This window comes from Misgurnus anguillicaudatus, chromosome 18 (genome assembly GCF_027580225.2).
Source record: "Misgurnus anguillicaudatus chromosome 18, ASM2758022v2, whole genome shotgun sequence".
In the NCBI taxonomy this organism is placed as follows: domain Eukaryota; kingdom Metazoa; phylum Chordata; class Actinopteri; order Cypriniformes; family Cobitidae; genus Misgurnus; species Misgurnus anguillicaudatus.
The window spans coordinates 9,060,266-9,072,872 of NC_073354.2; the positions used below are offsets into that span (position 1 = coordinate 9,060,266).

A 12,607-nucleotide genomic window follows, 5' to 3' on the forward strand; every position below is an offset into this window, starting at 1 on the left:
TGATCTGATACTGCAATGAAGATGAATGTATAATAACTGATTAAAAACTAAAATGTACAACTTTCAGTAAATAACTATGTACATGCTTAGGATGTTTGTGTTGTAATAATGTACAGGGTAACTTCAAATATGAAAAGGAAGACTAGTAAAGTGATGTTTTATCATTAAAATCTGATCGCGTCCATTGATTTAATAGAATGTTTGGGTATACCAACATGGCGGCACGGTGGCTTCACAGTTGTGACATCATGCGCAATCCAGTCATTTATATAGATCAGTGGTCTATACCTGACATTGAAGAAGAAGAGTTTATACAACTTTATTGAAGATGTCATCACACTGAATGAGCTCATCCAAAATCTCTGCTGTATGTAGTACAAACACCGGCTTTATTCGGATGAATGTTTAGCAGTTTAACTCAGGCTTCAGTTACAGTACAAACAGCATAACTGGATTTATTACATGTAAAAAAATAAAACATGACTCAAAAAACAAAAAGCACACTTTTATTTCATACAAAAGGTTTGTTTCTCTACGAAAGTTCAGAATAAAGTTTTTAGGATAAAGATTATAACCTTGGTAGGTCCATCCTTGATCTTCCTGAAGGCAGCAGAGATGTCCAGCTGAGATTGAGTCGGTTTAATTCAGAGAATGAAAAGCTGGATTCATGTGAATCTAAAAAACCTCCTGATTCTCCTTCTCCAACAACATTGACTTCACGTTTAACAGTATTACAACAAAACCCCCGAAACCTTTCAGCTGTTGAAGGTGAAGGTGATCATACTGTACTTCTGTCTCTATGCTGTGCTCTTACTGTGCCACAGAGAGAGGAATATTAGAAGGTCCAGCTCCGGTCTGGGGGGCTGGAGATGAGACGCTTGTCGGCTGAGGGGTGGCTGTCGCCGTGGAGACGGCTGTGGTCTCCATCTTACTGATGTGAGTGATGAAGCGGAGACGCAGTCTCATGGCCGGCCTCAGTGAACAGATAATCCGCTCCACCTACAGACAGACAGACAGACAGACAGAGAATCAGTAAACAGAGCTCATAGTCCATCTCAATGTCACTGCACCTGAGGGCTGTAAAAATAAAATGATGACTGGATTAAATTGAGTTTGTCAACTAGAGTTGTGTACTGTATGTTAGATGTCTCTCTGAAGAGAATGCAGCTCATCTATAAGACACACGAGACGTTCACGGTCAGTCCAACACAATGAGTCTGTTACCTGGTCTTTGACACTGTCTCCAGTAAACATGTATTTAATGTGGTAAAGAAAGTCACAGATGGGGTCCATAAAGGCCAGATGTTTACTGTGCTGATCCACAGCCTGAAGCATTTCATAAAACGCCACTCCAATCTGAAAGAAGAAAACATTCATCTCAAACCATAGCTGAGAGCCGTATATACAAACACACACACACGCAGGTCACGACACATCACCAGCATCAGAGCTCTTAATGGTCAATCATTTCTGTTTGTGTGTACTCATAAACCGTCACAATATCACAACTAATACAACAAAAACTTAGTTTCTTTTTATCAAACAGTCTTTTAATGCATTTCAAAGAATTCTGCCAGCAAGATTTGATCTGACCGATATTATCAGCTCTGTGATCCTCAAGACACTGAACTCATTAATGAAAGAGGTGGTGTGAGGAGCTTAAAGGCTTTATGGGTGAAAGTGCAGCGTGAAGAGAGAGAGAGACAGACAGACAGACTGATATAAGTGAATCATTCATCAGTTGAGATGTAAGAGTTTCTCAGGAGAGCAACAGAACATTAATGTTTGTCTGTTTCATGTCTTCACAGTCTGTGTTCTTCTGCTGTGAAAGATTCACTGCCATCTCTGTTATATTCACAAGGTTTGATGTAGATGAACTCAAGCCTGTTTAGCATCTCTGACTCAAGAGGATTTGTGTCTGTGTGCATGGGTGCCTGTGTTTGTGTGTGTACATGCGTGTGTGTGTGTCTGTGTGTGCGTATGTTTGTGGGCCTGTATGTGTCCGTGTTCGTGTGTGTTTGTGCGTGTGTCTGTGTTTGTATGTGTCTGTCTGCGTGCGTGCGTGCGTGCGTGCATGTATGTATGTATGTGTAAGCGTGCGTGTGTGCGTGCGTGCATGTGTCTGTTTGTGCGTACATGCGTGCGTGTCTGTGTTTTCATGGGTTTGTGTACCTGTGTGTGTGTCCGTGTTTGTGTGGGTGTCTGTGTTTGTGCGTGTGCGTGCTTGTCTGTTTGTGTGGGTGTGTCTGTGTGCGCATGTTTGTGTGTGTACACGTGTGCGTGTCTGTGTGCATGCGTGCCTGTGTGTGTGTATTGGTGTGTGTCTGTGTTTGTGTCTGTTTGTCTGTCTGTCTGTGTGCGTGCATGTGTGTGTGTGTGTGTGTGTGCCTGTTTGTGTGTACATGCGTGTGTGTGTCTGTTTGTGTGTATATGCGTGCGTGTCTGTGTGTGCATGTGTTTCTGTGTTTGTAAGTGTGTGTGTCTGTGTGCGTGTCTGTGTGTGTGCGTGCTTGTCTGTTTGTGTGTGCGCGTGTTTGTGTGTGTGCGTGTCTGTTTGCCTCTGTCTTTCTGTGCGCATACATGTCTGTGTGTGTGTGCGTGTACATGCGTGTGTGTGTGTGTGTCTGTTTGTGTGTATATGCGTGCGTGTCTGTTTGTGAGTGTCCGTGTGTGTGTGTGTGTCCGTGTGTGTGTGCGTGCTTGTCTGTTTGTGTGTGTGCGTGTTTGTGTGTGTGCGTGTCTGTTTGCATCTGTCTTTCTGCACACGTACATGTCTGTGTGTGTGTGCGTGTACATTGCGTGTGTGTGTGTGTCTGTTTGTGTGTATATGCGTGCGTGTCTGTTTGTGTGTGTCCGTGTGTGTGTGTGTGTGTGTGTGTGTGTGTGTGTGTGTGCCTGCGTGCTTGTCTGTTTGTGTGCGTTTGTCTGTGTGCGCGTGTTTGTGTGTGTGCATGTGTGCGTGTCTGTGTGCGTGCATGCGCCTGTCTTTGTTTGTGTGTATCTGTGTGTGCATGTCTGTGTGTGTTTCTGCATTTGTGTGTCTGCATGTGTGCGTGCGTGTCTGTATGTGTGTGCGTTTTGTGTGAGTGTCTGTCTGTATGCCCTGTCTTTGTGCATGCATGTGTGTGTGTGTGTGTGTGTGTGTGTACCTGGTAATTATCACGTTGTGGGGACCAATTGTCCCCACAAAGATAGGAATACTACACTGTAAAAAATTTGCTGTAATTTTGCAGCTGGTTGCCAGTAACTTACTGTAGACGATAAAGTCTGAAAATGTTTCATGTTCATTTAACTTTGAACAAAATGTTGCCAGTAAATAACATAAATGTAAAATCTACAGTAAGTTACTGGCAGCTAGTTGCCAGTAAATAACATAAATGTAAAATCTACAGTAAGTTACTGGCAGCTAGTTGCCAGTAAATAACATAAATGTAAAATCTACAGTAAGTTACTGGCAGCTAGTTGCCAGTAATTCCCAGTAATGCTGTAATTTTTACAGAAATTTTTTACAGTGTAGTATTTTTGTGACCTTGTGGGGACATTTTGATGTCCCCATGAGGAAACAAGCTTATAAATCAAACAGAATGATGTTTCTTGAAAACGTGAAGTAGTAGAAGGGTTTTCTGTGATGGTTGGGGTTAGGTAATGGGGTAGGTAAGGGGAATAGAATATACAGTTTGTACAGTATAAAATGCATTACGTCTATGGAATGTCCCCACAAAACATGGAAACCAGAATGTGTGTGTGTGTGTGTGTGTGTGTGTGTGTGTGTGTGTGCGTTTCTGTGTTTGTGTGTATGCATATGTGTGTGTCTGAGCGTGCGTGCGTGTCTGTCTGTGTGTGTGCGTGCGTGTGTGTGTTTCTGTGTGCATGCATGCGTGCCTGTGTGGGTGCGTGCGTGTGTGTCTGTCTGTGTGCGTGCATGTCTGTGTGTGTCTGTGTTTGTGTGTGTCTTTACCTCCAGCATGCATCTGGTTCTCTCTTGTTGGAAGCGCTGAAGAAATGGACCCACCAGGTGATACACATACAACAGCTGGAACTCAGTCTTCACAATGGGCTTCAGAACCTCTGACAGGAACCTATCACACAATCAACATCGGCTGAATCCCAAACCGCCTACTTCCATACTATATAGTATGTAAAAAGCGCTACTTTGCGTACTATGGAAGTAGGCTGTTTGGGATTCAGCCATCAACTATCAAACAGCATTATATTTAAAGGAACAGTATGTAAGAAATGTATATCAATTAATCATAAAATGGCCCTGATATGTCACTAAACATTAGGAAATCATTTTCATTTCAAATACTTATATCACTGACAACAGTGGTCCTGCCAGGATATTGTCATTAAAAAAGTGGAGTTGCAGCCCTCAACTGATGATTATGTTGTCATGTTGTGTATTGGCCACCAGTTGTGTGATTGCAGTACCAGTTTTGGCCTCAATCCTACATACTGTTCCTTTAACATTCACAGTCACACAACATCACATTTAACGTTCAGTCACACATTATCAAACTGCCGCTGTTAGATCGAAACCAAGTTAGATGGAGTTGATATTGTGATATTTTTTATATATAGTGACTTGCATAAAACAAAATCAAGCTTAGAGAAAGATGAACTGTTTTTGACCAGTGGATGATGATGATTATTTGTGTTATGTCAGTCATTAGAATGAGCTCGCCTGATTAAAACATTATAAAACACTGAACATGACTTTATGTGTGCGACAATTCATTGACCGTAAATACTTTAATTTTTAATACTTTAAACCCACAGGGGGATCTAAAGGGAGATCAACAGCAATGAAATTACGATGCAAGGTTTCACAATTAGACTGCAAATGAGGAGCTGTATCAAATACTATGTGTGGATGTTTTTTACATGATGTGACTGATAGAGTACTGCAGTACAAAGATGAGTTGGATTTTCAGGGAATGCATTAGTGACATAAAAGTCACTTTAAAATATACACACACATAAAAGCACACAGACTCCAGTACCTTATAAACACAATAACTGAATCAACATAACACACAACTGTTTAGTTTAAAAAGGGGTTTGTGTGCTGACAGTATTTTTATAAGAGCATTATAAATACTTCAAAGACACAAGACTAATAACATTAAAACTTTAAATGTCTCATTCAACAGCTCCAGTGTTCACATCAGGACTGAACAACCTTCAGACTTCAAGGCTTTGTCAAGTCAACATAAGGCATGGTTTTATAGCTTCGAAACATTGAACCCAGTCAAAGCCATTATAAAGCAAGGACGAGTCAGCATATTATTTAAAATAACTCTTGATTGTATTGGGCTGATGAAAGAAAAAAAGACAAACAACCATCTTGGACGACATCTTCTAAGAGTTAGAAAAATAGCAAATCTACCACATAAACGTCACAAGAATGAAAATAACCCCATGATTTACTCACCCTCAAGCCTTCCTCAATGAACATGATAATCTTTTATCAGATGAACACAATTAGAGTTTTATAAAAAAAAATGTCCAGGATCTTTCAAGCTTTATAACAGTAAACAGGGACCAGGGAACAACTTCTGACTTTGGAGCCCAAAAAGTGCATCCATCCTTCACAGAAGTAATCTACACGGCTTCAGGGGTTAATAAATGTCTTCTGAGTGTAGTCAATGTGATTTTGTACGAAAAATATGCATATTTAAAACTTATGAACTATAAGAACCAGCTTCTGTTAGCCAATATGCATTCACCAGAGAGTTTCAGCGTAGACGTAGCGTATGATGCATAGTGACGAATGCGAGAGACCAAAACAACGCCAGTCGCGAATAGGACGAAATCTAACCCCAGGATTTTAAAGGACACCAATTATCCGATTCAACATTTTACATTTCTTTTGGTGTATTAGTAGATTTTTTAACGATATGCAAAAGGTACAAATCATAAAGTAAACAATGATGTAAATCTCTTTTCTTGGACTACAACAAACACGCGGATTGTAGGCAACAGTTTACTTTCTGGGCCTGTTGACGTTTACATGATGGATCCTGATCATAATCCCACCCGCTTCTGACTCAGCCTGTAAGTAGTCTATGTTTTTATAATAAAAAAATTTACCGTATTTTCCGGACTATAAGTTGCACTTTTTTAATATAGTTTGGCAGGTCCTGCGACCTTTAGTCAGGTGCGGCTTATGTCAAAATGAATTCATACTGACTAACATGAATCAAAGGAAAACATTACTGTCTACAGCCACGAGAGGGCGCTTTATGTTGCTCCTGTAGCCTACCCCTGAAAAAAACTGTTAACTGAAACATTAATTTAAAGACAACAGAGAAAGACTTAACAAACAAAATGCCCCCCAAAAGAATAATTATTTTCTAAAAAATTGCGACTTATAGTCCAGTGCGACTTACGTATGTTTTTTCCTCTTTATGACGCATTTTTTGACTGATGCGACTTATGCTTCGGAGCGACTTATAGTCCGGAAAATACAGTCCTACTCACTAAACCATGACTCAAACGCAAGTTTTGAGCAGTACAAAGTAGCACTTGTTGATTGTCCTTTTCTCTCAGATCACAAATGCAGACATGGTTTTATGTTTTAGTATCCTTACCTTACCAATCAGATTCGGCTCGTATTGATAAGGTATTAAAGACCATATGAACTACTCTCAGTATTGCTAATCTTCAAAACACAAGAGTGTCACATTTCCGGCTGATGTCAGAGGTATTCAGGCCAATCACAACGTACAGATTAGCTGGCCAATCAAACAAAAATGTACGGTATGTGGAAAATAATGTGTTTTTGAACCATAAACCACGCAAACACACAGTATTATACCAAATACACAAAATAATGTTGTTTTTAGCAATGAAAGAGGTGCTCTTTAAAGAAAATGGAGGAGAATTTTGATATAAGAGGATACTGAGATATCGCTATCTGTAGCTTAAACAAATGACAGTTCTCGCGAGAGTCTTTTCTAGTGTGATATGCAAGAGTACGCTTAAATGATTAGTCAATTTTCTTTAAAAAAATCCAGGTAATTTACTCACCACCATGTCATCAAAAATGTTGATGTCTTTCTTTGTTCAATCGAGAAGAAATTCTGTTTTTTGAGGAAAACATTTTTAGGATTTTTCTCATTTTAATGGACTTTAATCATGGACCCCAACACTTAACAGTTTTAATGCAGTTTGAAATTGCAGTTTCAAAGGACTCTAAACGATCCCAAACAGGATTAAGGGTCTTATCTAGCGAAACGATTGTTATTTTTGACAAGAAAATAAAAAAATGCACTTTAAAAACCACAACTTCTTGTCTATCTCCGGTCCTGTGACAAGCCAGCACGACCTCACGTAATTGCGTAATGCCGTGGAAAGGTCACGTGCTACATATATGAAACGCACATTTGCAAACCATTTTAAACAATAAACTGACACAAAGACATGAATTAGTATCATTCGAATGGTCCTCTTTCTCCAAACTTGTAAACACTGGGGCGTAGTTTCGCATACGTCATCTGTGACCTCTTGACGTGATGACGTATTACTTGAGGTTGCGCAGGCACGTCACAGGACCGGAGATAGACGAGAAATTGTGGTTTAAACCCATTTGCGCCTGATGCTTCGCACCGAAACATTACATCTACCACCGGTTACTGCATTGCACAACTCTGAACCTCCTGCCGGCTGCTGCGTGGCGCAGCATTTTGTATTCAGCATCCTTATTCATTAATTTGAGAAAGTGTTTTAAAAAATGTGGTGTTATGTTAGTGCCAATGGAGATTCTTACCTTTAAAATGCATTTTATTTCATGTTTCTAAGTGCTACAGAGGCTTAGATATTAAGTTTTTAGTAGACGTTGACAATTCTTAGTATTTTTTCTGAAAACCCTCAGGAGATTACCCTCAAGGGTATTTATTCTAGAATAACATAAGTTTTATAAACGTTTTTAGCAGCCGTTTTAGGAGTAAAAAGTTAAAAGTCCATATTTTTTATTTTTCTTGTCAAAAATGACAATCGTTCCGCTAGATAAGTTTGAGATCGTTTAGAGTCCTTTGAAACTGCAATTATAAACTGCATTAAAACTGTTATGTGTTGGGGTCCATTAAAGTCCATTAAAGGAATATTCAATTTTCTTAAAAGAAAAATCCAGATAATTTACTCACCACCATGTCATCCAAAATGTTGATGTCTTTCTTTGTTCAGTCCAGAAGAAATTATGTTTTTTGAAGAAAACATTGCAGAATTTTTCTAATTTTAATGGATTTTAATAGAGCCCAACATTTAATACTTAACAGTTTTTTTCAACGGAGTTTCAAAGGACTATAAACAATCCCAAACTAGGCATAAGGGTCTTATCTAGCGAAACGATTGTCATTTTTGACAAGAAAAATAAAAAATATATACTTTTAAACCACAACTTTTCGTCAAGGTCCGGTCCAGCGCGACCTAACGTAAATGCGTAGTGACGTAGGGAGGTCACGTGTTACATATATAAAACGCACATTTGCGGACCATTTTAAACAATAAACTGACACAAAGACATTAATTAGTATCAGTTGACATACAACAACATGGGAACGGTCCTCTTTCTCAACACTTGTAAACACTGGGGCGGAGATTCGCGTTCGTCCTCTGTGACCTCTTGACGTCATGACGCACTGCGGTGACGTAGTGGGGTCAGCTGGCGCATCACGACCGCATCTACACGACGAGAAGTTGTGCTTTAAAAGCGTACATTTGTTATTCCTCCCGTCAAAAATGACAATCGCCTCGCTAGACAAGACCCTTATGCCTCGTTTGGGATCGTTTATAGTCCTTTGAAACTCCGTTGAAAAAAACTGTTAAGTGTTGAGTTAAGTATTAAATGTTGGACTTTATTAAAGTCCATTAAAATTAGAAAACTCCTGCAATGTTTTCTTCAAAAAACATAATTTCTTCTCGACTGAACAAAGAAAGACATCAACATTTTGGACGACATGGTGGTTAGTAAATTATCTGGATTTTTTTTAAGAAAATGGACTAATCCTTTAATGCACATTGGCAATTAACGGAAGCTAGTTATTATAGTTGATAAAGTTTACCTTCAGAAGACATTTATTAACCTCGACATCGAGGATCATTATTTCATTTATTCTCCGAGCTTGGCCAAGTGCATTCTGGGATTGCAACAATGCCCTTGTAATGTATTTTAGGCAGCTGTAAGTTTCTTCTAACCATCTGAAGGGATTTGGTATGAGTAGCACGTCTTTGGTAGTTTAACATTCTGCTTAAGTCGTGTCGTGACTACAGAACGCTCTGTCACACGCTGCCAAGATCTGTGTGTGCCACACTTACAGCACTGTTACAAAACAACTTAGTGTTTAACATCTGAATTAAATCAAATCAAATGTATAAATAACCTTGCAAAAATACATCTGCCACAGTTCTGTTTTTAATGAAGTGTTAAACAGCTGCTGAGGTGTTGTGGGTTGTTGCTTACAGGCCCATTCAGATGAGATCAGCTGTCTTTGAGACATTACAGTACAGATCTGATCTGATCCTAATGTTTCTTCAACTCTTTTGTTATGCATGCACTGTGATGTAACTCACACCTCTTGCACAAAGAGTTTTATAATAAATTGTGTTTAAAGCAGATTGTAAAATGAGCGGTTAGTGTTATTGCAAAGTCAGACTATTGACCAATGTCACAATGCTGGGTCAATACTGCAGTATATTCTGACAATACAATCTCCACTTACACAGAAAGAGACTGTCTGACTCATAGGTACTGGTGGGTTTATCTGAAATAAAAATATCTTCTTACTTGGGTATAAGAGAGAGCTGTCCGATACTGGAGTGATGCCAGACGGCGTGTGCCAACGCCAGGACATAACTGCAATGCATCTCTGAATAAGACTGGTGACAGGCTGTGAAATCCAACAACTGAAACGGATAACCGACCCACTCCGTCTCTGAACTCAGAACCGGACTGCTGACCACGCTCACGATCCGATCGTGAAGGACGATCCAGTACGGCTCCTGAGAGAGAACAAGAAGAAAGAAAATCAATGAAGGTTTTATAATTAAATGACAATATAACCTGAAGGTCAAATACAAGTACACCTCGGTGTGCTCTGAACAACAGACATAAACCTTGACAGCCCATTAAACTCATCGTTTAAATACTTCATAAAGTCATGGCCGTTATTACAGAAGCCTCTTATATGATAAAATAATGAGAGACGATAAAGAAGTGTGCATACAGGGAGAGCTGTGATGACCAGTCCAATAGCGTTCATCCACGCTGTGATGTTCTCACGGGGAACCAACGGCTGACTGTAAAACGACACGGCAGATACAAATACACATCAGGCACTTCTCACACAGATAACAATTCAGTCTGATAACCATCAGCATCAGCAGATAAGGAAGTCTAACCTCTTTAGCACTACATTGAGTAAAGCGTTTCCCACATCTTTGCCTGGCACCGCAAGAGCCATGAGCTCCACACAGGTGACGTGTAACGCGTGAGCAGCAGGGTTTGGAAACTCATTAAAGCGCCAATCACAGTTAGGAAACGGACCTGGAGATTTACCAGCCATGGGTGACATTAGTTAAAGAAAACCCTCTGACATGACACTTCACCACAGTATCTACTTCAATTACCATTCTTATATTAAAGCAACACTATGTCGTTTTTTTACCTTTAAATAATGTCTCTAAAATTATTTCAGTGATAGAACAACTTTTAACTGGACAAATTATACTGTTGCTGCAACCTGAGCAGCCTCCTAGCTGCTACAAGCACACTCTGAAAGTGGCAGTGGAGGGTAGAGCATACAGCCCCGGCCCTCCCCCAGCCTGCAGAAGAGTGTCTGATACCAGGCACTGTTGCACTTTTCAACCACATGGGGGAGCTGTAGGTCATTTTTACATGGAAACTACATAGTGTTGCTTTAACCTGTATCTAAAGACACAGTTTCGAAACAAGGTACAGTGCAAAAAATGACTTTCTTACTTAGTATTTTTGTCTTGTTTTCAGTACAAATATCTAAAAATACTTAAAGGTCACGTTCTTCCTGATCCCATTTTTAAACCCTAGTTAGTGTGTAATGTTGCTATAATAGCATAAATAATACCTGTAAAACAATAAAGCTCAAAGTTCACTGCCAGGTGATATATTTTCTTTAATAGAATTCCTTTCGAAACCTACAGCGAACGGCTGGTTTGGACTACAGCCCTCTACTTCCTGCTTTAATGACGTCAGTAAAACAGTTTGTTGACTAAACTCCGCCCACAGGAATACGTCAGTCACCAGCTTTGGCTCAAATGGCTCTGCTAAGCTAAGCTGTGCGAATCACAACACACTAAACAAACTACACAATCAGAACTCCATACTTATTTCTGAAGGAGGGACTTCACCTAACAAGGAAGACATCAGCCTGTTTTGAGGACAGTGAAAACAGCGCTATACAGATAAGTAAACTGTGTGAAAAATACCGCTTTTTTTACACGTGAAACATGAACACATGTTATATTGCCCACTATAAACACAAATAAAAGCTTCAAAAACACAGAAAGAACGGGAGCTTTAAATCAAGATGTATTTTCTTTATGAGCAAAATGACCTAAGAAAATAAGTCTAGTTTTTAGACAAAAAAATACAATTTAAGTGAATTTGAGCTTAAAACAAGCAAAAAATCTGCTATTGGGCTAAGAAATAACTTAAGTGTTTAACTCATTCCCCCCCAGTCATTTTTCGAAAAGTTGCCCGCCAACATTTTTTGTGATTTTCACAAAGTTTCACAAAATGTCTTTCAGGAAAATGTTCTTCTTTAAATATATTAACATACAAATATATCAAATGAATAGAAAGAACAGACCCTCTGCTTTCAAACAAACAATAAACAAACAAACAAACAAAACAGGAAAAAAACTTTCATTTTTTTCTCTCCTTATAAACTCTTAAATATGGGTATTTTTCTTTTAAACAAAATTTTTTAGCAAAAAGCTGAAATAATAAAATTTTTATGAAGGAATTTTGTTAGAGATCAGATACAGAATGATTATCAAAACATACACAAGAGTTTAAAATTAGTAAATAACGTTTTGGCTTCAGTTTATTCATAAATTGGGTAAGTGGATAATCGCGGTATTGCAGATTAACATAAGAATGTATCTGGAACACTTTTTATGCAAATTGTTTCTCTTAATTGACGAGATAACTCGAGATAATTGACAAGATAACTCGTCAATGGTGGGGAAAGAGTTAAAGGTGCAGTGTGTAATTTTTAGAAGGATCTCTTGACCGAAATGCTAAATAATATACAAAACTATATTATCAGAGGTGTATAAATTAATCAATGCATTGCAATTATTTGTTTCTCAATTCAATATCGATTCATCAAATCCTATGAATCGATTCAGCCCCCCCCCCGGCCAGTGGCGGCGCTGTGGGCAACACTCTAGTGAGAGCGTTCAGCGTTGTACAAGAAGCGCTTTTTCAAAACAGAAAGATCAAAGATGGCAAACAGCAGCACTTCTTTCAAGCCTGCACCATCAACGTGATCAAACATTAGTACTACTACACACATTATTTAAAAATATACTCAGGTACTTAATTGCTTGTGTATTTACTTATTAT

At 39.0% G+C, this 12,607-nt stretch overlaps 1 protein-coding gene across 2 annotated transcripts in view; it reads right to left on the reverse strand.

Moving 5' to 3' along the window:
* Positions 1-370: 370 nt before the first annotated feature.
* med23 (mediator complex subunit 23) overlaps positions 371-12,607 on the reverse strand; it is a 51,584-nt gene continuing 39,347 nt past the window's right edge. For both annotated transcript variants that reach the window (XM_073855818.1, XM_073855819.1), the window contains 6 exons: positions 10,402-10,567; positions 10,227-10,299; positions 9,788-10,002; positions 3,959-4,079; positions 1,225-1,356; positions 371-999 (listed from right to left, as the gene is read on the reverse strand). In XM_073855818.1, coding sequence (XP_073711919.1) covers positions 811-999; positions 1,225-1,356; positions 3,959-4,079; positions 9,788-10,002; positions 10,227-10,299; positions 10,402-10,567 — 896 coding nt within the window. In that variant the 3' untranslated portion in view covers positions 371-810. The remainder of the gene's footprint in view (positions 1,000-1,224; positions 1,357-3,958; positions 4,080-9,787; positions 10,003-10,226; positions 10,300-10,401; positions 10,568-12,607) is intronic.